Source organism: Chionomys nivalis, chromosome 20, assembly GCF_950005125.1.
Source record: "Chionomys nivalis chromosome 20, mChiNiv1.1, whole genome shotgun sequence".
In the NCBI taxonomy this organism is placed as follows: Eukaryota; Metazoa; Chordata; class Mammalia; order Rodentia; family Cricetidae; genus Chionomys; species Chionomys nivalis.
In genome coordinates this window covers 24,239,003-24,266,257 of record NC_080105.1, presented here as the reverse complement: position 1 = coordinate 24,266,257, position 27,255 = coordinate 24,239,003, and the positions used below count along the sequence as shown (strand labels likewise).

Here is a 27,255-nt window from a genome sequence, read left to right as displayed (position 1 = left end):
TGATAATGTCAAATTGTTATTTGGCTGGGACAAAAAAAATGTTCATTTTATGACCTGTGGCTATTCTATCAAGCCACTTTAGTCTGCGTAGGTTGTGTAATGAAAAATTATTAATCATCTCAGAATAAGAAAGTTCCACCAAAAGCCTCAATTGTTATTCAAAAGGATGCTAGTAACTCCCCTATTCTAAAATAGAATTCTAGTCATGTCTCCTTAGGCCTGGTTACAAAGGTTGCCTAGAGATGATACAAAGTTATAACGATGACTACCTGGGACTTATTGAACAATTGGGCTGTGTAGCAGTCAGGGTTCTATAGTGGAACAGAACTTATAGAATGAATCTAACCTACATATAGACAGAGAAGAGGAGTTTATTAGAATGGCTTGCAATCTGTGGTTCTGCTAGTCCAACAATGACTGTTTACCTACAGAAGGTACAAGAATCCGTAGTTGTTCAATCCACAAAGCCTGATGTTTCAACTGGTCTTCAGTATAGCCTAGAATCCCACATATGTAGGCTCTAATGCCAGTGAAGGAATGGACTTGCCAGCAAGAGCAAGAGCAAGGAGGCAAAAAGAGCAAACTTTCGCCTTCCATGTCCTTTATACAGGCTGTCAGCTGTAGGTGTGGCTCAGATAAAAGGTGGATCTTCCCACCTCAAAAGATCAGAATTAAAAGTGGGTCTTCCCACTTCAAATAATTTAATTAAGAAAAATATACCGAGCCTCTTGGGTTATAGTTAATTCCTTTTGTAGTGAAGCTGACAACCAAAAAAGCCATCACAGGAAATAAGAATGAAAAGGTAAAAGTTGGGGATGCGGAAATGACTTGTGATGTGGGATTCCCCTCTGTATGCTATGAATATGGTTTTTGTTATTAAAGAAGCTGTTTTGGCCAATGGCTTAGTAGAGTATAGCCAGATGGGAAATCTGAACAGAGATACAGAGAGAAAGTTAGGGAGATATTATGTAGCTGCCGAGAAACAGATGCTGGATCCTTACCAGTAAACCACAGCCTTATGCCGATACATGGATTAATAGAAATGGGTTAGTTCAAGATGTAAGAGCTAGCTAGAAATATGCCTAAGCTATTGGCTGAGCAATAGTTTCTCTGTGATTTTTTTCAGGTCTGAGCAGTCTGAAAATGAACAAGTACCCTCTGTCTATAGGCTTGACTAGTAAAGTATTTTCCATGATTTCTAGCACCCCTGTAATAAGTGGGACATGGTAGATCTGGCAGTAATCTCAGTACTGGAAGGTGAGGGCCAGAGGTTTCTTAAAGCTTACTGTTTAATGATTCTTGTTGACCCAGTGATCTCCATGTTGAGTGCCATACCCTGCTGTGCACAATGGACCCAATGTCAATCTCTGGTTTACATACACGTATATCAGAAACATATATACACTCTAATAAACAATTTTAAAATATTTTTATTTTTCTTCCTTTTTTGAAAATAGATTGTTTTCATACAATGCATTCTGGTTACAACTTCCCCTCCCCCAACTCCTTCCAGTACCTCCCATCTGTATCCATACACTTTCTGTGTCTCCTTAAAAATAAACAGGCATCTAAGGAATAATTAAAAAAAATTAAAATAAGAAAAAAAAACCTAGCAAGTTGAAATAGAACAAAACAAACAGGACAAAATGAGCCAAAGTAAACACAGGAGAAACATATGGATGCAGAAACACACGTTTCCACACATAGGACTCCCATAAAAACACAAACCAAAAGCCATAATGTATATGCAAAAGACCTGTAGAGTAACATAATAACACCAGAAATTCCCAAACACAATTTTATGTGACAAAGGACCTCCGAAGATGCTGCTGAATTTGTTTCATGTTGGCCATCCACTGCTAGATGTGTATCCTACCCAGCAGAGTAGTTTGTTTCCCAAGCAAGAGTACCTTAAAGAAAACAATTTTCATTTACAAGTGGTTATCAACTGTATGTTGCCTCTGGGATAGGGATAAAGGCACGTGCTCACTTCTCTCAGCTCTAGGGCCCTCATTTGATGCAGACAGGTGCAGGCCCTGTGTATGCTGCCTCAGTCTCTGTGAGTTCTTATGTGTGGCAGCCCTACAGTGTAGAAAGGTCTTGTTTCCTTGGTATCTTCCATTCCCTTTCCCTCTCACTTACTGCCTCCTCTTTCATGGGATTTCCTGAGCTCTGAAGGGAGGGATTTGAGGAAGGCATACCATTTAGGGATGAGTGTTCCAAGGTCTCTCACTCTTTGCATAATGTCTGACTGACTGTGTGTTTCTATATTCCTATCTGCTGAGGAGGAAGCTTTTCTGAAGATAATTTTTTAAAATTATAAATAAAAAGAAGTACAAGAGAGTCGACATTAAAAATAGCAGGCATTTATTGAGGTAATGAATTAATTTATGTGTTTCTATTGAATCTACATATAAAATTTTGCATTTTTAAATTTCTCAAATAATATAATGGCATTCCACTTGAATGGTCATTTTAAAATAGATCACTGAAACTTCATATATTATTGTATAGCAGACTAAAAGAGAAATAAAAATGATTTTGATTACTATATTTTGGTGTTTGATAGTCCATATCTTTATTATTATTGTTTATTCTTTGAAAATTTTATACATCTTTCAACAAAATATTGGCTACAAACACCTTGTTTTCCTTTCATTTCTCTCCATTTTTCATAACCACTTCCCTCTCCTACCTGCCTTTTTTCTCTCCTTTTTGATTTTCAAGTCTAATCAGCACTACCCACATGTGCTTGGGTGTGGGACCATCCACTGGATCATAGGAAAACTATCAGTGGCCATACCTTCAATGAAAAAATGAGTTTCCCTTTCCCAACAGTTATCAACTGCCAATTGTTCCTCATTAAGGGTGGGGCCTGGAGACAACCTCACATATCTATGGAGAAACTTTTGGCAGGCTTGATCTTCTACAGGTCTTGTGGAGGTGCAGCTGATGTGCTTTATGAATGCTAAGGAACGTCATGTCCAAAAGACATTTGGCAACATTCCTCCTGATGCTTCAGTCCTTACATTCTTCCTACCTCTCCTTCCTCCATGATCTTGGAGTCTTGGGAGCAGCGAGAATTGATAAAGGTTTAGGACTGTACACTCGATCTCTTATTCTTGTCAGAATTATGCATCTCAGTATTGGCTTCAGTCCACGGCAGGAATAGGAGATCCTCTGACTAAGACTTAGAGAAGTCAGGCTCTACGGATATACATATAAATATTTAGAAGGCAATTTGGCAGTATGACCGTTTGGCAAACTAACAGTTGCAGGGTCTACCCTAGGGCCTATGACATCTCCCAGTCTTTGGCTTTGAACTAGGATTGCTGTAATTGGAACCAAATTCCCTTTGGTGAAACAGGCCTCAAATCCAACCAGAAGTCTGTTAGTCACTCCACAACAGTCAGGTTATTATTGCATCAGTGGTCATATCTTGCCTGAAAGGTCCACACTGTGCCATGTAGACTTTACGCTGGGTAAGAGGAGTAACATCTTTTTATCCCCTGCAGCGCTCACAACACCTTCTAGAATTATTAAAGCTAGCCACCAGAGAAGAAGTTTTTCTGGTTGACTTGGGATGGATTTTTCTGCCTTTCAGCCAAAGTGTTTGTATCTTCAGTAATGGGGATTTGTCATGTAATTATGGTGGGTAATCAAGACGCTGGTAACAGCCTATGTTGTTTTGGAGATCTCTGGGGCCTTTATCTAGATCATAGATCATGCTTTGTCCTGTGATTTTGCATATGAATTTAATAACCTACATCTACTGGGAACAATATCATCTATTTATGTAGGGTATCTCCATCTCCATTTGAACTCATTTTTTCATTTGTTTTTGTTTTTCAAGATAGGGTTTCTCTGTAGCTTTCGAGCCCGTCCTGAACTCCCCCTGTAGACAAGGCTTGCCTTGAACTCAAAAAAATCCACTTGTCTCTTTCCCCTGAGTGCTGAGATTAAAGGCATGTGTCACCTCCAACTGACTTGAGCTCAATTTTTAAGGCTTTAATTTTAAAATTAGCTTGGTAACAAGTGGCTTTTTAATGCAATCCCAATTTAGGTTAGTCCATCTTCTATCTCCTCTGAACTTTGTTCCCCGTCCATGCCCGGTTAATCCTTTAACCTTCAGTGTTTCCTTCTCCTCCTTTGTATTACCTATGTTCTACTATCCCTTCAAGTATATTTTTTAATTAATATGTGAGACAGTAGGCTTGCACATGACTTTCTGTACACATGTTCGTGTTCTGCACACATTCTCTCATCCCCAAGTTCCCAGACTTCCACAAACCTCCCTGCCTAAGTCTTTCTACCCTCAGTGCTCCATCCCTGAACATTTAAAGTTTTAGCAATCATTGACTATCCTCCCTCTTTCAGTGCATCACCGCCTCCTTCAAAAAAGGTCCCTTTCTAGTTTCTTGACTTCCATTGTGTTCCAAGTTAAAGACACAAAACCATGATTTGAAGCAAGGACCTGACATCCAAATGAGGCGAACGTGCAGAGTTTCTCACTGTGGGTCCGAGTTACCAGACTCACTATATTTTTTTTCAGTTCCATCCATTTGCTTGTCAATTTTATGATTTTATTTTTTTTACAGTTGAGTGGCATTCTGTTATGTATGTGTACTTCATATTTCTTATCCATTAATGTGTTGATGAACATCTAGGTTATTCCATTCTCATAGTTATAGCTGACAGAGTGTCAATGAACATGGTAGGAAATAAAGTCCCTGCTTTGACTGCATGACCAGGGGTGGTATGACCAGGTCATATGGCAGTTCCATCTACAGTTCTGTGATAAACTGCCAAAGTAGTTTCCAAAGTAGCTGCACTAATTTGCATCCCACCGACAGTGTGTGAGTTTCCCCCTTCTGTGTCTATGCCAGTGTTTGTTGTCATTTGTATTCCCGACGATGGCCATTCTGTTGGGGATGGCATGGAACCTTAAAGTAGTTTTAATTTACATTTCCCTGATAGTATTTATGCACTTAAAGTGTATCCTAGTCATTTATATTTCATCTCTTATAATTTTCTGTTCAGGCCCACAACCCATGTTTTGAATTGGGTTCCTTAATTCTTCTAATAGTTTTAGGGACATTTAAAGAATTTCTGAATCATGTTCTGCTAAAGAATACCCAGCCCTTTCTCAAGCTTCTAACAATCTCCATGGATACAATGATACAGTGTAGTAAACTGATTGAGCTTAGACGCTACAACATCTGTGCTTACCTGTGAATTTGTCTTGTCTGATTACTACATAGAGGAATTGGTGCAAGCGCCTGGAAATATTGCCTAGCTGTGATATTCACATTATGATGTCATCATTATTTAATATTTCAGAATCATGATGGAATTTCACAGCAATTCAAAAGAAATTCTAATTTCTTAAAATTATATTGTCTTGGAATGGACCTCGGGTGCTTGTAGATCTGAGCTTTCGAACCAGTCTTCAAAATTCATAATTTATTTATGTAGAGTTACTGAATGACCTGCATGCTTTGCTGTAATCACGCTCTGTTCATGTCTATCAGTTTCTAGAACAGTGATGTATTTCTGAATGACATGTTGACCACTATCATAGTTGATAACTATTATCCACTACTTCCTTTCTCCTCCCACAAGAATGACTTCTTACTCCCATTGAACTGAAATGCATTAGCAACATCCCCGCCAGGAGTACATCTCTTCCTTTGTGGGAGAAAAGGCTGAGCAAATGTTTCTAAACCATGTGAATGATCTGCTCTGTATGAGTGCATGTGTCCTGCTAAAGATACTATGTATGTATTGTGTAATACCTTCACCATTGGTTGGAAATCTCACGTTTGGTAACAGGGTCTACTTTTTCTTCTCTTGTTCTTGGTATAAATTTGTATACTTTAAGGTGTATGCTACACAAATCAGAAGCTTAAGACACTAGGGATTTACTAAAATAGCCTCTCCAGGATAAACCTTGAAAAAATTAGGCCAAATCCCTGTAGAATTATTATTACGTCTTTTGGCTTGAAGGAACGTTAGAGGTAATTTTTTTTCCAGATCGTTTATTTTACAAATTAGGAAACCAAATCCCAGTGTATCGCTGGTATAGCAGGGTTCCAACTCCAACCTCCTTCTGTCTAGGAGCCTGCTTCTCCTCTACTTTTAGGTGAATTCTACTCATCATGCTGTGTGTTTGTGTGTGGGCAAATGTGTGTATTTAAGAATTTTATAGTCATGTTATATAGCAAAATGAAGCATTTAATGTAGAAGAGATTGCATATTATAAAGGAAATTTTTCTTTCTATTGTTTTTTTTAACATCCATATTAAGAAAACGTACTAAGGACATCAGAAAAAATAGACAACATTGAATAATTTCATATCATGCTGTCATATTTTTCTGTAAAAAAATTTTTTTTCCTGGGTCTGTCCCTCTTCCCACCATTATTTTGGGTAAGAGTTAATTGCTGGATTCCTGGGGTGCCATGAGAATGTGTATGTTGACAATGTGTTTGGGATGGGGACATTTGCATTTAGCTCTTTAGAGAATGAAAAGGGTCAGGGTAGGGGCCTCTGGGAGCTAGGCAACTGAGAAACCAGGGAACTAGGTTTCAATCAGGAGAGGCAGGTGGAGAGAGGGAGGGGTCTGTGGGCACAGCGGCTTTCGCTGGGCCCAGCGGGGTTGTCTCCGCTGGGAGGGGCCAAGCTGTCAGCGGCTGGGGCAGTGGGAGCCAGAGCGCAGCGTGGACGAGTGGACTGCACGCAGCGCCGGCCTCTTCTTTCACACATCTCTGGGGACCTGAGGAGAAGGAGGAAGACTTTTGGATATGGGTGAGTGGTAGCGCCCCCACCCCCACCTCTAAGGCTCGGCAGGGCAGGAAAAGCTGGTGTTCCAGAAAGGGAAGCTTTGTGAACCACTGATTGCGCCGATCTCCCGCATTGGCTGCTGTGTGCTCCTGTGGCTGCCTTACAGCTTGACTCTGTACTGGGAAGGAGAGAGGGGAGAGTGAGTGCCTGCGACTTTGCTGCACCTTGCTCTGGACATTACCTGAGGGATTTTAAAAGAGAGATTAGAAATAACAAGCAGATTCCAGGAGGAACAGCATATGACAAGTCTGATGAAAGCTTTGTGGCACAAGTTGAACTGAGTCATAAGTAACGAAAACTTAGAAAACTTTCAGCTCCTAACAGGTTTGAGTAGAGGAATACACAGAGGAAGGGCGAGATTTGGGGGTAGTTTCTAGTCCCCTGTGTGAACGGAATGCCCATTTTCACAGAGGTTGTAAAGTTGAGGCTTGACTGTTTCACTTTTTCTGGGAAGAATCTTGGTAAATTAATGATCTAGTTAAAAGGACAACCTGAGTGGCTTGGGTCACCTCACGGTAGGTAGCTCTTGCAGCAGTCAGCTTCGCTCCAGTTTCTTAGGAGTACGGCGGCGCAGACTGGCACACTCCCAGGAATGTTGTGGGGTGCGATGGAGGTGGGAGGACTGGGAGTCTGCCTTGGGGACAAAAATCCAGCATCAGAAGGTAGTGGTGTGAGAAAAGTTTTTAAACCTGTGAAGAAGTGATCCATTATCTGAGGACTTGGCTATGGTTGTACGGTTTCTGCGTAAAGTGCTCGCGTAATATTGCATTTCCACTGTTACTGATTAGTGATCCACCAGCCGCGGGGGATTTACTATGCAAACGCCTGTGGACTCACTGCTTCCGGTCCAAGTCCATTAGCCGCCCCTCCCCCGCCGCTCCCTTGTCTTTTGTTGTAAGTGATTTCACCGAGAGCAAAGGAGCTCTTTGGGCTGACATGCCCCTGTAGAAATTCCTAAATTCCCACAGGCTCAATGTTAGGGGATGCTTTGACTACTAAGCAGTGGGGTTTATACACACTGGCCAACTTGGAAGAAAAGAAAACAGAAAAGGCGAAGGACATTTTTGCCTATGAATGTTAGCTGTGATCAAGACATTGATAGTCTCTTCTTGCATGACCCTGCAAGAGTCTTAGAAAAACTCATTTTTTTAAGTCCTTTGAATAAAAGTGTTGGGAATGATCTCCAGAATGAGGTCTAACTGGAGTATTTATTTTTTTTTTTTAAGCAGAAGTAATATTTTCAGGTTATAAAAGAAAAACAAACCGCTTCCCCGTTGATGCACAGGCTTTTAAAAGTACAGTTGTACTTCTGTGTCGCTAGAAACAGTTGCATGAGAACACCACCTGGGGAAATGGTCTTTCTTGAATAAAAAGCCAAATTAACTGACGATGTAATCTTGTCACAAGCTCTGTTAAAAACCATCAATATGCTAGCGTTTAGAAAGCATGACATTACTTACCTTGATCAGCTTATGCTTGAAATGATTGGCTATCAAATGTTAAGTTTTTCATTTCAAAGTTAATTATCTCTATAGTTTGTATTTTCAAGTCATAAACTAAACGATTGACTCTGGATTTTACTCGGATCCTTGTGGCTAAATCACTAACCAAGTGTAGAAAGTCTGTGGGACAAAGTTGGAGTTAGTGCCTGCGATGCTGGAATAATCTGGAGTTCAGTCTTAGTTTGTAAAAGTACTGTTCCCTCAGGAATGGATTCTATGTTCCTTTTGTATTTGAGATTACCCAAAAACTCATGTAAATGTCAATTACTTCCTGGGAGACAGGACTTTAGAGGAACAAGTGAGAAACCACAGCTTAGGAAAGAAAAGATAGAATAAGAAAGGCAAACAGTTAGTATACAGTTGAAGAGAACATGAGTCTAAAGCCAAGACTCAGAATAGAAATGAAGAGAAACAGTCTGCAGAAAAGTTAAAAGAGGCAATGTGAAAAGGGAGTAAAGAAACATGCCTGGAAACCACATAGAATATACTTTGTTATTGAAGTTACAGTCCTCCTCTTCCTTTCAATTTACTTGTTAAAGAACAGAGCTTCAATTCTTAATACCTCTTTATTGACTGGTGAAATGTTGTTAGGCAGTGACTCAGAAATGGAGTCTAGATTGTTCCAGGAAGCGAGGAAACAGTACAGGAAAATGTTGGACTGTCCCAGCAGTCTGTATGTTTCTTCTTCTGATGTCACAATAGTTGAAAATAAAATATGCAATGATAGTGCACTCCTTTGATTCTAGCACTCGGGAGGCAGAGGCAGGCAGATCTCTGAGTTTCAGGCCAGCCTGGTCTACGTAGTGAGCTCCAGGAGGACAGGACTACACAGAGAAAACTTGGCTCTCAAAAAGAACAAAACAAAAAAGCAAAAAGCAAAAACCAAGGAAGGGAAAGAGAAGTCTAGATAGGAAAATGGTGCTGTAGGGATGAATGTAACAATCATTAATTGTCTGAGACCTCCTTACTCTCCCACTGTGGAAGAATGAGAGCAATGGGTTAAATAATTCATAGTTATCATAGCTATAAAGCACATGGCTAATTCTCAAAAACCAAAATGGAACAAAACATCATCATCAACAACAATAACAAGTTCCTCGTAAGGTAGGGAAATAGACTTTGGGGGTCTCTTGGGCTTTCCTTCTTCAGCAATGTCCTTGGTTTGGTTTAGAGCAATTCCTTTTCGCCTCAAACTTCTCTGAAGGATGGTTGAAGAAAATAGATTATATTAAAAAAAATGCAGGGCCGTTTGCTAAGCATATTACTATTTTAGCTTCAAGGTTAACTTTAATTACCATTCATGCTTTCCAACTGTGGGTTTTTAGAGTCCAATAGAGAGGTAGGTCAAGGATATTTAAAATTTCTTTTCTAAGCTTTTTAGTCACTGCTTTACTTAAATATGTGTGAATGTGTAGATATATGTATATATATATATATATAATTTATATTATGTACCATAGCAGTATTAATCTTTTTTCTGTTTATAAATGGTGTTATAATTTAGTATTTTGGCATCTCTTACTAACAAAGACTGTGGCATTAAACTCGATTTGAAGGAAGATAAAGGATCCGTGAAGGAGAGGATAACCTAAGTAGATAAGGGATGATTCTAAAGCAGAAAGAGTTAAACATGCTGTGGTGAAGGAAAACATGAATCTGGGTCAATAATAGATCTTAACTTTGGAAAACAAATGCAAAGCAGCAGGAATTTTGAATTATAGGATAGGAAATGGGAAGTAAAGGAAATCTTTGTAACGTTAGTGTTTAAGGAAGCTACATTAACCACAGCACTTAAAGGGAAAACTGGCAGAGATGTACTGAATTATCAGAGCAGTACTGAAATGATACCTCCAGGCTAGCTCAGTGTCACTGAGTACAGAGGGAGGAAGGTAAGTGGAAGACACATCTACAAAATCATGCTGCAGAATAACAAGGAAAATGAATATATTCTCTGGGGATCTGAAAGCTTCACAATGGGGAAGATGGTAGGATTTTTGATGCTATGCTTAAAGGATAAACTAGATGACTTATTGTCTGGTTATCCTGGGCAACTGATGAGTTTCATTTTTAAGGCATCAAGTAAGAGTTGATGGCTAGATGTTTAAATGAAAATGTTTAATAAGTTCTGAGCACATACTAGGAGTTAATAAGGAAAAATGACAAGGGAATCAATCATGTAAGCATTCCCAATCTTTAGTGAAAGATACTCCAAGAGAAGGAGTTATTTACTTGAAAGAGGGAGTACAGGCACCACTGCTTATGGGGCAAGAGAAAAAGGAAAAGCTGTGTTTTGAAGAAAACTGTACCAGTTACCAACTATGTACTAAATGTCTTAAGATTAGAAGCTTGATATGTGATACCACAAAAGTTCAGTGATAGATCAAAAATTCATACACTTTTACAGCAGAGAAGAAAAATCCGAAGAAGATATTTTTTTGCCATTCAGTTTCAAGTAAAAATGGAGTTGACTAATACTATTTAAATTTGTTTAAAGATTTGGACAAATAATAATAAGACATAATATTTTCTTGAGTTTCTGATTTTATTCCAGGGGAAAAGCAACGCGTATAAACAGTGATGGCACAAACAGACAATGCTTGAAACTGGTCACTCTTGTAAATCTTTGAAAATCTTCTATTCTCTGGCATTTGATTATGGGGACTATAAGTTTATGTAGTTCAGGCTATTATTCAATAATAATTAAAGGAAAAATGTGAATCTGACAAGTTCAAACTATCTTCTTTAAAAAATACAGTATAATTGTATGATCCTATAGTCTAGAATCTAGATTAATAGACAATCGTGCTTATGGATCATTGAATTCCCTAATATATTATTTTCCCTAGACAATTATAATAATCAAATGACACTGTGATTCAGATAAAGATAAATTAGTGTGATGGTGTTTCCTCCTGCAAATCAGTTATTCTCCAAACAAGTTTATTAAAACAATTCATTGCTGGGGCCGGAGAGATGACTCAGCTGTTAAGAGCACTGGCCTGGCTGTTCTTCCAGAGGACTCACGTTCAAGTCTCAGCACCTGTATGGCAGCTCACAGCTGTGTGAAATTCCAGTTCCAGGTGATCCGGTATTCTATGTGACAGGCAAAACACAAAGGCACATAAAATGAAAATAAGTAAGTTATTTACGAACACCAGAAAATGACTCATTGCTAACTCTCATGGTTCTACGGTCTGACTGTCAGCTGATCATTTTTTTATATGCAGTCTTGAGTTGTCACTATAATGTTTAGGTAATCAGCCATCTGAAGACTTTGTCAGCTTGGTGATCTGAGAGAGTTCATAATTGGCTGACAGTTGATAGTGTCTGTTGATTGTTGGCTTATCTGTGGCCATCTTTGGACTTTTTTTGGAAAGAAAATGAAGGGTTTCAAGAAATAGCATCCCCCACATGAGCATTTTAAGATACCCAGGGGCTGACCTAGCCTCAGGGAAGTGCCTTGGGACATGAATTCTGTTTTATTTTCTGGACCACAAAAGTTGAAAGCAGCGTGACTCAATCATAGAGGAGATCAGGGTTATCATCTTGATATCAAGTACATGATGGCTGACGAAAGGAAAGTCGGAACTGATAGAGCCGACTAATCTATTTCATTATGAAAATAAATGCCTCATAAATGTGCTATATCTTTGATTAGAAATGTAAAACTATCTGATCAGTTACACCAAGGTTTCACAGCAAAACACTGAGTGTGGAAATTGAGGCCTGAGTGGAAATATGGTTGTTGAATCCCGAGATTCAACTTTACTGAAATGGTGACAATAAAATCAGCTAGTCTTTCTTATTTCCATTTAAATATGAAATTCTAAGGATATTATAAATTAATGTTTTATTTATAATTTATTTAGAATAGAACTTACATCATAAGTTCAAATGCAGATAAAATAGCAGCTATATTCACTATCCTCTTATCATAAAAATTATCATTGATGTTATATTTAGGATCTTATTTTTCTAGAGTATTAATTTTTATACATACATATACTTAATTATACTTCTCTTTGAGAAGATGCACTTAAATTATCTATGTAAATTTCTACTTCATGAAACTTCATCTAAATCTTTGTGTTATTTTTAACTGGCAAAGATTAGAGCTGTAACAAAGGTTAAAAATGAAGGTTTTTTTCCTAGACAATTGAAAAATAAGAAAACCTATTTTAAATTAGATTTTTAGATTAAAAGACAAGGTTCATTTCAGCTTAAATGTGTAGAGATTCAAAAAATATAAGATTCTTACTCTGTCTTACCTTAGTTTATTGAAGTCATTTTATTAACAACTCTTTAAAAATAAATAAGAATCAGAGATAGGCTATATAGAATGTTTATAATTTAATACTTCACATGCTTACTACTCAAAGTAAAGCAAACACATATCCCTCCACCTTAAGGAATCAAGACAGTTTTATACACACACACACACACACACACACACGAGTCAAGTGATTAGCAATTGAAGGAAATTATTCTTTAATTTCTTAAGATATCCATTTACTGCTTATTCTGTATTTTTTCTTACAGAATCTCTAATTTTATTAGACTAGCAAGGAGCCTATTAAATACCAATTCCTGGGTCAGACTTCTGAGACTCATATTCAGAATACCTGGGGTCCAGACCTCTACCTATGGTTTTAAAGCTCAGTTCAATTAATTTTGAGTCAGGAACTGTGGGACTGTATTGAGAAATAAAATGCCCAGAATGCTTCTCTTCCTCAGCAAGCTGATTGTGCTACTCATTACAATTTAAACCATTTTCTTATATCAAGTATATTAATTCATAATCACTGCTACTTAAACATTCACTACCAAAGCCTAGATTTTGAGATATTCACATTTTCATTGTATCACACTCTCACCGGAGTATGGTTATAGCTGATGCTCCCTTTTTCCCCTGGGAAACCTAATGTGGCATTCTTCTTTCAGAGTTTGCTAAATCTCTCTCCCTTAAAATTTCTCATGACTTCCAGTCTCAAGGCTTCAGGTATTGTTCATCGTTATATGAATTTCTGGACTTTTACACTCAGCTGTCTGGCTCTACTTCTGCCCCTCCAGTCCCTTCAACATCAGTATGTTCAAAACTGACATGACCCACCAAGGTCTAGCTCACTCTCTCCATCCACTCGTGCCTACTTTCCTCCTCTGGTACCTAATATAAACAGATACTTGTAGTTAAAGGAGAGATTCTGTAAAAGAAACTTGAATGCAGTGTTCAATGCATTATTAAATGCATGCCCATTGCTAGAAAAATTTGGTCAAACTATGAGACTAAGGTGCAAACACTTGGAACTTAAGTCAACATTATATCCAGTTCAAATATATCTTCTGGCTAAGTTTGTGGCACAAGGACTCGTTTTATTGATACATTCTTTTAGTAAAACTGAAGTCCATGGTGTTACCCTGGGCCCCTGGGCAATCTAGTCTCAGTTCCTTGATCATCTAAGCAGTGTCGGTTATGGATTGCATTTTGTAGAGTAGGTCTTAAGTCAAATCAGGTATTTGTTGATTAACCCCACAAGTTTTGTGTCACAATTACACTAGCATATCTTGCAGTCAGGACACCGTGGTAGAGCACAAGGTTTGCTTGTCCATAGTTTGGTGTTTCTGTTTCTTCTTTGGTGGCATTCATAGTTGCTTCCTGTACCAAAGATGCTAAGAGCATACAGCTGAAGACTCCATGTAGGCACCAGCTCGACCGCTTGACTTCACTCAATAAGTTCTATTAGTGTTGCCTTCAACAACAGGGCCTTGCCATCATTTTGTAGAGAACAACGTACAGTCTTGGCAGCATCCTGAGTTATTTGGGGGTTCCCATAGGAATTCTTTGCCCAACAATTACATTAGATGTAACTCATTTCCAGGACTGGAAATTTCGTTGCTTGACAAGTGATGTCCACCTGGGAATATCTCCCCTCCATTATTTGGTGATTTTATTTATATAGTATTTATTATATATATATATATATTTATATAGTATTTATATAAATTATATATATTATTATTATTTATATATATATTATTTGTACATCCCCTCAAATGGCCCTAAATTTTAGGGTTCTTTCTCCATATTCCTGCCTCCTCTTTCTTCTCTCTCTTTACTTCATCCTCTGATTCCATTCCTCTCTCACCATCTATAATTATCTGTCTAACCTGTTTCCCTTTTCTGGGGGGATCTATTGTTCAACTGTAGTTTCTTACTCTATACCTAACCTCTATGTTTCTGTGAGTTATAGCTTGGTTATCATTGATTTAGCAGCTCATATCAATAACTAAGCTATTGCATGCCATGCTTTTCTTTCAGAGGCTGAATTACCTCACTCAGGATGATTATTTTTTTTACAGTTCTACCCATTTACCTGTAAATATCATTTTAACTGCTGAACAATATTTCTTTCTGTAAATGTGCTACATTTTCATTATCCATTCTTCTGTTGAGGGACATGAAATATTTTTCCAATATCTGTCTGTTATGAATACAGCAGAGATGGACATGATTGAGCAAGTGTCTCCGGGTTAAGAAAAAGCATCTTTTGTGGAATTTTAAAATTTGCACAATCCAAATGAAATTAAGGTCTCTTTAATAAAAGGATAAAGGGTGAAGTTTTCTCTTATTAGACAAGATTTTAAGAACTAGTAAAGAGAGGGAGAGATGAGAGAGAGAATGAGAAAGGGAGAAAAAAGAAGATGAAGGAAGGAAAGGAGAAGAATAGTTCATGAAGGGAAAGAGCTAGGGATGGAGATGAGGGAAGAAATGACTATGAAGAGAAGATCCATGGTTAAGGGAAAACAAAATAGTCAGGAAAGAGAATTTGAGGATGCTGGATGTGTGGCTCAGTGGGTAGAACACTTTCTTAGTATGAGCAAGGTGCTGGTGTAATCACAGCACCACAAATCAAATGAATTGTGAGGATAATAATTAAAAATAATAATAGCAATAGGAGAAATAACAAAATAATAATAAAGAATGATCTAGAAGAGGACTATGGGGTGTTAGTGTTAGTCAAACAAGACGACAGAACTCCTAAGCAATTTACTGGGGAATAATATAATAACCTTACTTTGTATTGCTTACATCTAGACTTGTTTGTTTGTTCTTTGTTTTTAAGACAATAGTTCACTATGGAATTCTGAGTGTCCTGGAACTCACTGTGTTTACTCTTAAGCTGGCCTTAAACTCACAGTGATCAACCTCCCTCTGCCTCCCAAGTGCTGATATTAGAAGTGTGTGCCACCATGTCGTGTTCTCTAAATCTAGTTTTGAAAGTAAAAATCAATTACTTATAAATTTCTGTGTGGTTTCCAACCTGGCTCTTCAGTGATATGGTATTCCCCTATATATGCTATGAATATGTTTTATTGCCATTGGTTAGTAAGGAAACTGCTTTCGGCCAAAGGCTTAATGGAATGAGGACTTTTTAAAAAATTAATTTTTTTCCTAGGCCAATCACAGATTCCTCCTCCTCTCTATTCTCCTCCAAGTCCTGCTCTCCTAGCAACACTACCCTCCCCTCCACTGCAGCCCAATCCATTCCTTCTTTCTTTTCAAGAAATGGCAAGCCTCCCAAGTGTATGAGCCAGCCATTAAATATTAAATTTTAGTAAGACTAGGCACCTACTTTGCTATTAAGTAGGGCCAAATCAACCCAGTGTAAGGAATAGGGTCCTAAAAGCAAGTAACAGAGTCAGAGACTGCCCCCTCCCTCTGTTAGGGGTGCCACAAGAAGACCAAGTTACAATTGTAACATATGTGCAGAGGGTCTAGGTCAATTTCATGCAAGTCTTGTGGCAATTGAGTCTCTGTGTGCCCTGTGAAGCCAGTTAGTTGATTCTGTGGGTTTTCTTGTGGTGCCTATGACTCTTGTCTCTCACAATTCTTCCTTTCCTCGTTGAAAAGGTTTCTCGAGATCTATCTAATGTTTAACTGTGGGTCTCTGCATCTGTATCCATCAGTTGCTGGGTAAAGACTCTCTGACCATTTGAGGATTTTTTTTTAAGTGAGTTAATAACACCCATTTTAATGACTGTATTATATTTATTATTCTTACATTTTTATTAAGAGGTAACATGCATTGATTATCAAGAATAAATAGAAATTACATAATCTAAAATTATGCTAGTAAGTGAATCAAAAGAGATTAAATGTACCATGGCTAAATCCTTGCCAGGGAAATGTCAGGAGGTAATCATTCTTATCTCCTAACTCTGATAATGTTGATCTATGCTACTGAGTCTCATGGCTGTAAATTCAGGACTTAGATTAAGAAGTCTGTAGATTCCCAATAATCTTTGAACCAATACAAAATAAAAACTAGGATAGAAGACCCACTTCAGAGGAAGCTTCTTTTATAGTGCACAAATCTTTGATTGTTAGAAATTTCTGTGTGGTTTCCATCGTGGCCTTCTAATGATGTGGGATTCCACTTTATATGCTATAAATACGCCTTATTGCCATTGGTTAATAAAGAAACTGCTTTTGGCCAATGGCTTAACAGAATATAGATAGACTGGAAGGGATATATATAGAGAGAGAGTAGGCGGAGTCAGAGAAAAACCACGTAGCAGCTACCACAGGAGACAGAGTCCAGACGCTGGGTGAAACATTACAGGTAGGCCAAAACTATGTGGCGATACAAAGATTAATATAAATGGATTAATTTAAGATATAAGAGCTATCTAAAAATATAAATAAGCTAATAGGTCAGGCAGTGTTTTAATTAATACAGTTTCTGTTTGTTTATTTTGGGTCTGAGTGGCTGGGAATAATCAAGTAGTCTCTGCCTATACTCTAATGGCTAGCAGTCCTAAAATTCAGAGGAAGTTTTGTTATTTTTCTTTTATACTTCCTTAGATTTTTCTTTATCCATGTCAAGTGAGGATTAAATAAAAACAGAACCTGAAAATAGCAAAATACCAAACACATAACGTTCTCAGGCATTAACAGAGGCATCAATAGTTTTATGCACTCAGTGCTTACCTTAGTTCATTATTAATTTTTGTATTTTAAAAATATCTTATTGTATATTGATATGTGACATAGTAAGTTGATATTTAACTTTTATTTAAAAATTGTTTTTTATTCTTTTTGTGTATGTATGATGTATGTGCCTACAGGGCACACATAGCAAGGTGTGCATGTGGAGGGCAGAATATGACTTTGTGGTATCGGTACTCTCCTTTCATCTTTCTGTGTGGATTCTGGCTATCATCCATTCAAGACATCAGACTCACGCAGCAGCATCTTTACCTGGGGAGCTATTTTGCTGTCCTGGTTGATATTTTAATGCATAAATTTTATTTATTTTAACACCCTAAGCTTTTGAAAAACATTGCCATTTATGTGTGGGGACTTTGAACATTTCATTCTCTTTATTTGGTACACACACACACATACACCTTAAAAGTAACATATAACACAAACAAGATAGTACCCCTTGTCCTATGGCAATTATGATGCCACAGGGATCATTTTGCCATTCTAGAAATAGTGTTTTAGCCACTGATAATGTTCTCTGCTTTTAACATCATAACGTGGTAAAATTCTCAGGTCTTGGTCCTCAGCAAAGATATCATTTTGTTATTATTTAAATATCAAAGTCAAGAGAAAAGAACACTATCAGATAAACTAAAGATCATTGCTGACCTACATTTTTGGGTATAATATTTTGCATTTGGTCTTCCTTTTACTAAAGAAAAGCCTAAATTTCAAAAGTGTTCAGTTAAGTTTTAGAGCTAAGCTTTCTTTCTTTTTATTATTTATTTTTATTTTTTGTGCATAGGTGTTTTGCCATGGCTGTCAGGTCCCTAAGAACTAGAATTACAGACAGTTGTGAGCTGTCATGTGGGTGCTGGGGCTAGAACCCCGGGCCTATCTGAAAGAGCAGTCAGTTCTCTTAACCACTGAGCTGTCTCTCCAGCACCCGGAGATAAGCTCTCAAAAGAATTGTGAAGGCATATTTCATTTAGAAGATGGTTTCCATTAAAATAAGCCTACTCTATACTTTAGTCTCTCTTTGAAAGGACAACAAAACAAAACAAAACAAAACAAAAACACCTCATTGGATACTTGGGGAGTTCTCTGCATTCCCTTTTAGTCCCTGTACTAAGTGGTAAGAGAAAGAGCAAATAACTACACCCTTGAGAAGCACAACAGGTGTGGCAAGGTTATCTGTCACTGCCATCTTCCTGACATTATTCCTTTCTACAGAAAGTCTAAATAGAAGGAAATAATTTTATTTGTTAATTATATGTGAGAAAAAAATTTGAATGAAGTTTCTAGAGAGAAAATATCAGGGTGGTTTGCACCTAGGTGTTTCATATGTTATACAAATAACAGAAATCACTGGGAAAAAATTAGTCTTAATAGCATTTCTTTTCTAACAGTTTGCTTAATTAATATCTATTTACCCAACAACAATAAGTATATCGTGGTTCAATAAGATGAGATGTTAAATAATAGGCATTGTAAAAAAGTCAAAAAATGTAAAATCTCGATCTCAAGTCACATGTCTCATTGTATATAATATGAGGCCAAAAACTATTCCTTGGTAGTAGAGTATTTTTTCTCAGCAAAAAGCAGCCCTTGAATTTATCTTAGTGTTGATTTGACTGGAAAGGAACAGGTACTCCTAAGGGTGAACAACCTGCTCACTTTGGTTGGTAATGGAATGACAGAAGAGAATAAAAGTAAGAATAATTTAAATTTAGGAAGCACTTTTATTTATTGAGATTAAAGAAATAACTTGCACACAGGGAACCACGTGATTATTCTGAAAATTAGCTGCAGATATGCAGATTAGTATAATAGCTTATTTAGAACGCTGGCCAGGAGTGGAAGAGAGCTATAGAGATTATGGTCATGCCAGGTTTTATGAAAGAGTACCTTGAAGAGAAATGGGGTAGCGTGTAACTTTGTCAGGAAGTCTGGCCAGTAGGGATGTGGGAACAGCCGGTGAAGAGCAGCAAAACAGCCTTGGGTGTGGAGTGCGCATGCTCCAGGACACATCTGCATTTGCTTTCACTCCAGATTTTACTCAAAAGGTATTAACTTTTCTCTACTAAATTTCCCATCCTCTGGAAAGGTATGTGGGACCACACCTAGCCAGAATCTTATAAACAAAGTAAAATGTGCCCTGGGAGTGAGCCAGGCAAGGGGTTAACTAAACAGCAGTGTCTTATCCTTCCTGTTCCCTCACCCAGTCACTCCAAATCTAAGCCTTCCCTCATCTTCACAGGCACGCTAACAGGCTTACTGTAGCCTGTCGAGTATCTTTATCCTGTACAAGTTATATGATCAACACACAGCTTTTTAAAATTATCCTTAACTTCTAAAGTTAGTATATAAAATAATGGATTTCATTATAGCCTGTTGATGTATGTATGTCAATTGCATTTAGTTCTTATTTTTTCTTTCCTCCCTGTCATTCCTTCTCTCTTCATTTGCTTATCTCTTTTCCCCTTCATTTACCTCCCTACAATTGCTTTCGTAATCATGCGATTGTAGCGTTGCTGGGAGATAGCTATCCAGTCAGATTTGATTACAAATATAATAGCAAAATAGATATTACAAATAATAAAGCCACAAACGTTCTTTTAGTGACTAGAATAAGACATGGGGGCTGGAGAGATGGCTCAGTGATTAAGAGCATTGCCTGCTCTTCCAAAGGTCCTAAGTTCAATTCCCAGCAACCACATGGTGGCTAACAACTATCTGTAATGAAGTCTGGTGCCTCTTCTGGCCTGCAGACATACACATAGACAGAATATTCTATGCATAATAAATAAATTATATATATATATTATATATATAAAGACATGGGTGGAAAAAATGGATGAATTTGGCATTACAAGGAGAAAGTAGAAGGACCAGCATAAGTAAAAACTGAAAATATTACAATTTTGGTAATTACCAGTTAATTAAGCTCTATATTGCATTCCCATAATTAAATAGGGGAATGATTCAGAATACTTTCTGTTGGCCCAATTGTTTAAAGTTGCTGTATTCATCTATTTATAGACCTTCCATTACTTCCTGCTGTCTTACATGGTCGTCCATAGAGGATGTATCAGATAATGGTCTTTATAGAAAACAAAATCATTTATTAAGACTGTACAGCCAGGTTGAATTCATATAGACCTTTAACTTCCAAACAAGTTTTAAAGTCTAACTAAGTCATTACCATGATCCAATAAGAAATTTATAATATCTGATTTAGAGTTGAGAAAGATCTAATTATGAAATTAAATGGTTTATACTATTTAAAATAAAGTATTAAATATAACTTAATGAATATTATAATGATTAAAATAGGTTTAAAAATCTAAAATTTAAATACTTTGGTTGTACATAAATATGGCATAGTTCAGTTTCCATAAACATAGAGAATCAACAGATTGTTCATTATTGAGCATTGTAAAAGGTCATCCTATTCTATCCTGCTTAATAGTTCAATACATGTGTGATTGACTTGGCACAAAGGTGAAAGAGAGATTCCCTTTTTGTTACTTAAATTTTACAATCTTACCTTCACGACTCTAGAATCCTGCAAGTCTCTTCCATTCACTTTCTTTCTCTTCTTCTTTTTTCTAATTTTCTACTTCCTGGGCTTTTTCCTTGGTTTTTAAAATTCAAATGGTGCATGCTTGAAGAAGGCTATAATCCTTGGGGTTGAAAACCTCATTCAGTGCTCTCCTCTCCTCCATAGTAGGACTGACTCAAACAGCATTATTAAATCCAGACACGACACAACGTAATTAAAATAATGCATTCTGAATAGGTGATTAAAAAAAACCTAATTGGGTATTTGTAACTTTGCTTTCCTCAGTTAATATGTAGTTAATATGTGCTGCTATGTACAGATGAAATCCAATTATGACCTATACAGACTTTATCTTGCTACCAGGACACAGGACTTTTCTGTGTGATCTTCCATTTCCTGCAAGGACTACAGAACTGGGGTACAAGTGGCTGTTTGTTTTCCTCAAGTTGAGCCCTTCTGCTTTCTTTGTCACTGGCTTTCATCCTCTGTCCCAGTGGCAGTAGCTCACTATTTATTTATTGGCTGTTTAGTATGGAAAAACATCCAGTCTTTCAGCATTGACAACAAATCAGAGCAACAAGTCTGCCCATCACGCTACACTGGGTATCATCTTTGCCTGTTAAGCTCTTGGCTAGTTTTAATTGTACTTGACTATCCTCAAAGTTTGAGAAATCTGACTGTGGGCTGTTATTTTTCAATTCCTATTAATACTTGCCAAATCTTTTGTCCTGTATCTTTATACTCACAACTGCTTCTAGGTCAAATTTTAGTTTTGATCATTGAATCTTCAGAAGGAAAGCTAAGGCACTGACATAGCCAGCTCCTTTTCAGTGTTGGCAATAGATGCTGATTAGCTGAATGCTGGTTGTTGAAGTCATAGCAACAAGTCCCACTTACTATCTTTTAGGCATCTCAATTAAGTTTCTTTGGTCTGTGGAAATATAACTACAAAAAAGTTTCATCTCCTGAAGAAAGTGAGTATGTTTGAGAGAACAACTTTGGAGAGTTAATTAAGAATTCTTTACTAAGGTTCATTCCTGAAGCTTTAACTTAGAAATTATTTGGGCTCCTTGATTTTTTTTTACTTCCAGTTTTTATAATAGGCTTTTGAGGGACTTAATCTTTTAATTTTAAACTGACTATCTGCCAAGATTCTCGGTTCCATTGTTGAGGCTAGCAAGCTAAACATATGCATCAATCAGCAGAGGAAGAACACTAAAGTTGTCCACAGAGGCAACAAATTCCAAATTGTATTTTCAACAGAAACTTTGGATAATTTTTAGTCAATAAAATTATTCTGAGAGAATACAACAAAGGCTACATAAATTTAGGAAAACCTCTTATTTTTATTTTAAAGTGATAAAACTGGATTTAACTAGATTTTTTATTGTGCTAAAAATGACTAATAATGTAGTTTCTGTCCACATGAAAACTCTTTTTATATCATAAAATCATAAAGTTCCGACTTTTCTCTTGGAGAGTAATGGATAAACAAGATTATACTATTGTCATTAAAAGGAATTAAACAATAATTTATGTTGTCTAATTCATTATTTTCTTAACAAATGAAAAATTTAACTTTTCTCAGCAAATGTATTTTTGGTTACACATTTTTGTGAATAAGTGTTGATGTTATGTATGTATAAGAATATATGCATATATATGAATATGTATGGAGTGCAGGCACATTCATATCAGCACATGTAAGTGAAGGTTGGAAGTCAACCTCAAGCGTCCGTCAACTCACTTCATTTGGAACAAGTTTTTGTTGTTGTTGATTGATACATACACTAAGTTAGCTTTACCCACGGCACTCATAGGATCTCCTGGCTCCACCTCTCCTTTCCCTGAAGCAGCACTGGAATGGCAGGTATGGGCAACTGTGCCATCACTTTACCAGCCATGGGTATTTGGTTAGGTTTCCAGTACCGGATATGACTTCTTTCTTGAATAACGTTGGGTCTTAAGTACAATTGAGGAGCTCTTGGTTTCTGCCAAGGTATACTGCACCCTTCAAGTTATTATGCTGGTCATTGTTGTGGTTCACAGACATCACAGCTTGGTAGGATTGTTTGTTGCTTCCCTCCTTTGAAAGCTTGCAGAGTGCCTTCTGGTACTACGGAGATTTTCCCAAGGAAGAGGTGTTCATATCAGTTTCAGCTCAGAGGCATTTGGGTCCTGTGTCTGTAGTGAATAGTGTCCTCATTAAAAATCTTAGAAAAAATGTTATAGTACTTTAAGTCATATCATTTATAATTGAAAAACAATCCAAGTGTCCTTAAACTGGTAAATAAATAAACAAATTTTGTGACTGCCATGCAAAGAAATTCTATTCAGCAGGAAATCTTGAGACCTGATATACACGTCATTCTTTCCAATGGTCACTTCATTATTGCTGGCTTAAACATTTTATATGTCATTTTATTAAAATGTGAAAATCCTATCTTGTTTCTGCATTTTACCCATTAGTGCAATTACTATTATATCCCACCTAACAAATCCAATGCTAATTTTAAGAAAGCCAGTATAATTTGAGAGAACATTTATACATTTATGTAAACAAACTGTGCATTCATTTCCTGGCCACTTAGACCCAAATAATCATACAGAAACTATATCAATTACAATGTTGTCCAATGGCTCAGGCATAATTCTACTTAACTCTTACATCTTAACCCATTTCTTAATCTGTGTGTCACTGTAGGCTATGGCTTACCAATTCTGGCATCTTTCACCTTCTGTAGCTACATGGCATCTCTCTGATTCTGCCTTCTTTTCTCCTCTATTCAAGGATTTTCTGGCTTGCTATATTCTGCCCTGCCATAGGCCAAAACATCTTCTTTATTAACCAATGGTGATAAAACATATTCACAGCATACAGAGGGAAATCCCATATCACATTTACTAGATTATTCCAGTTAGTGGAAATCAATATTAGACATATGAATGATAATAATAGTACCTGGCACAGAAAGCAAAAGAAATTGCTGTGTTTCTGGGGCTCAGGTACTACTGGCATTATATTTATAGTCATCTAAACATATCTAAGTTATCACACCTAGTATATGAGGCGTGATAGATGTTCAAAACTGAATGGTATAAGTTTCATTATCTGTTGAAACAGTACAACTGATTATATATAGCTAAAGTGGGAAACCACATAGCCACTAAATCTAACTGCCAGGAGCAGTTCTGTCATTTTGAAGGTAAGAAACAGAAGGCTTTCATAGTATTATAACCAATGTTATTAATATTAATATTGCATTTGGGGTAGTAGCATTACTACCGAGATTCCTAATTTTTATTATTTGTGCTTGATTTTGAACTAACAATACAAATACAGTAAAACTTTTGCAGTATATTGGTTGGACAATCAATCGCTTATATTTTCCACAGGATAGGTGAGGTCAAATTCATCCTCTTATCTTCGTATTTCCCTCTGAACTTCTTTTGTAGCTGCAGTTTTATTAGAGTGACATTAATAACTCAGGGCCTGCAGGCAGAAGGTTTTAATAGGACTGATGTTTGCTTTTGATCTCGGTTTGGAATTAGACTGCAGAACTCAAGAACAGAATAATTGACTCCGTGGACCTGTACTTTCTGTTTATTCCACGACATACAGGAAAGAAGTTTAAATAACCTCGTATGCAGTGTTTTGATTGAATATTCAGCAGTATAATTTAGTGTTTGCTTGAAAACAAATCTCAATTCTTGATTTTAAAATAGAATTGAGGGACTTTTTGCTGTTTGTAAATGAGTACTTCCTAAGACTATTATTTTTATATTATTGTGGAAGTTATTTCTTAGGGAAAGTTAAGTTTTCTTCAAACTCTTCATTCTGATAACATTGATATTTTAATTAAGAGAAGGCTGTGAATTAAAGACAGATTTATTGGGAGAGCTTAAAAATAAATATCGGAAAATTTTTCTACAGTAGTTCTGGTTTTCAAGTGTGTAATTTTTGACCTAAGTTGACAGTCTCACACTTTACATGGGCTCTGATGAAATAGGTAATGGACTAGGCTTGACCATCATCTCTAGTAGGAGTCAGTGTACAGGCTGACAGGGGTTCCTGCTTCTTACTGTACATCAAAATCAACTGGAGAACCTTTGAAACATATTGAGCAACTTTGAGATCAGAGAGCAGACAAAGCTACGCTGTTTAATAAATACTATATAGACCAGGTGGTGGTGGCCCACACCTTTAATACCAGTACTTGGGAGGCAGAAGCTGGCAGATCTCATTGAGTTCAAGGTCAGCCTGGTCTACAAATTAAGTTCCAGGACAGCTAGGACTGTCTTGAAAAACCAATAAATAATTATGATGATAATAATAATAATAATAAATAAGATAAAAATGTTATTTGGGGAACTGAATATGGGTAATCAAGAAAGAAATGGAATGACCAAGCATCTACTTGATATGATGTTTCAATAATGCAAATTACAATAAAACTTTTAATGATAAGTAAAAAATTATGAAGCAATAAAATGAGTGAAAACAATCTCTGTGATGTGTCTCATGACGATTTATTAAATTTGGAAAAATAGACCAGGTGAAGGTATGAACAGGAGCAAAAATTGATTCGACGATACGATTGGGAGACGTGGGATGCTTCATTTTACCAGCCCCTCCTCAGTGAATTCCGCGCAACTAGCACCTCCTCCCAGAGAGTGAACAGAGGAGCTGAAACAGACCTCTTTAATGTGATTTCAGAACAGATGGTCTAAAGAGTAATGAGTCATTTTTTAAACTGCAATTACCTTTTGCAGTGTGGTTTGGGATTCACAGAAAATTTCATCCCAAGATTTTATTAGTGTGTATGATTGAGTCAAATTGATTTTAATTATTTAGTTGACCCTTTTAATTACCTCATTTTGCCTCTGATAATTTGTAAGCTTCCTGCAAACTTGATATTTGACCACATCAAAGGAGCCACATCTTCAGTAAGACAAGCCTGCAGAAAACCACAGCGATACAATCCACAGAACTGTATTCTGAAGTTTTGGGAAACTCATTTGGGGATTGATAAAGTCTAAGCAATTTCTAGATTAATATTATATCTTTAAGATTAACCTTTCTGGGGGCTGGAGAGATGGCTCAGAGGTTAAGAGCACTGGCTACTCTTCCAGAGGTCCTGAGTTCAACTCCCAGCACCCACATGGGGGCTCACAACCATCTGTAATGAGATCTGGTGCCTTCTTCTGGCCTGAAGGCATACATGGAGGTAGAACACTGTATACATGATAAATAAATAAATCTTTTTGAAAAAAAGATTAACCTTTCTGTTTTGTATACATACTGTCTTAGTGGGTTGCTTTAGGTATAAAGACCAAGCGTGGGCATGCAATGCTTCAAGGCTTTCTGTTCATTGCTTTCCTATGAAGGCAAAAATACACATAGAATTAACTCTTCTTAATTTTGTCTCATGTAGCTCTATAAGTCCTTCTTTGTGTTTTTCAGTTTTGTGAAATGAGTTCTCTCTCTTATGCATGGCTTTGTTTTTACTAGTGTTCTGTGAGAATATTAACAGTCATGGATGACAGTCGTGTTAATCTTCTATGCATGTCCACTATGAGTAACCATGGCAGGCATAACACTGTTCAGTGACCTTTGGACTCAAAGCTGATGACATATAAAGATGGTAAAATAAATTGATATATCTTTTTCCACAGCTGAGAAGAAGAGTAATTTCCCCTTCATAATCACAAAAGGAAACTTTAGATAAGAGTGTTTAGAACTGTGTGAAAACAGGAAAATGAAGATACATTAAGTAAAGATGTAAAAGAGCAAAAATAAATATCAAGAACAAAGATACAGATCGTGTCTTATTGTAGTCTATGTAGAGAACATTTTCTCTAAGTTTTAGACCATAGGGTATATAAGAAGTCTCTGAATCCTAGTTCTTTAAGTTATTTTGATTACCTTCTTCTAAAGCTTCTTACATTACTGTGTACATCCTGAGGTCCCCCCTTAGATGTGACTTTTGTGGATGACCAAAGGCAGAGTCAGATCTACTTGCTTTCATAGACACTTCTTACTACACTCCTGGGCATCCACAAGGAACATAGAGCTTTCTTGTTGTTATTTTTCTTTTGTAACTTTCATTTTCTTGTTTATAAAGTTTGAAGAAAAGTTGAAATGTTGGCACAAACTCTTACAACAGTGATGACATCAGGTCCACATTAGACCACACTTCTTTTTTTCTCTGGAAGCTTCTCTTTATGAAGCCCAAACTGGCCTCAACTTTATAATCTTCGTGGTTTAATTTCCTTAGTCCTGGAATGAGGTGTGCACACCACCACATCTGGCTTATCTGAAATATTGCTTCCATTCAGCAAGATCCTTGGTCAGAGCTG

The 27,255-nt window shown here is 37.0% G+C and overlaps 1 protein-coding gene across 1 annotated transcript in view; it reads left to right on the top strand.

Annotated features, from left to right (window-relative positions):
- The first annotated feature begins 6,659 nt into the window (after positions 1 to 6,659).
- Positions 6,660 to 27,255, top strand: part of Gpm6a (glycoprotein M6A) — a 224,449-nt gene continuing 203,853 nt past the window's right edge. The window contains exon 1 of the mRNA XM_057752789.1: positions 6,660 to 6,806. Coding sequence (XP_057608772.1) covers positions 6,803 to 6,806 — 4 coding nt within the window. The 5' untranslated portion in view covers positions 6,660 to 6,802. The remainder of the gene's footprint in view (positions 6,807 to 27,255) is intronic.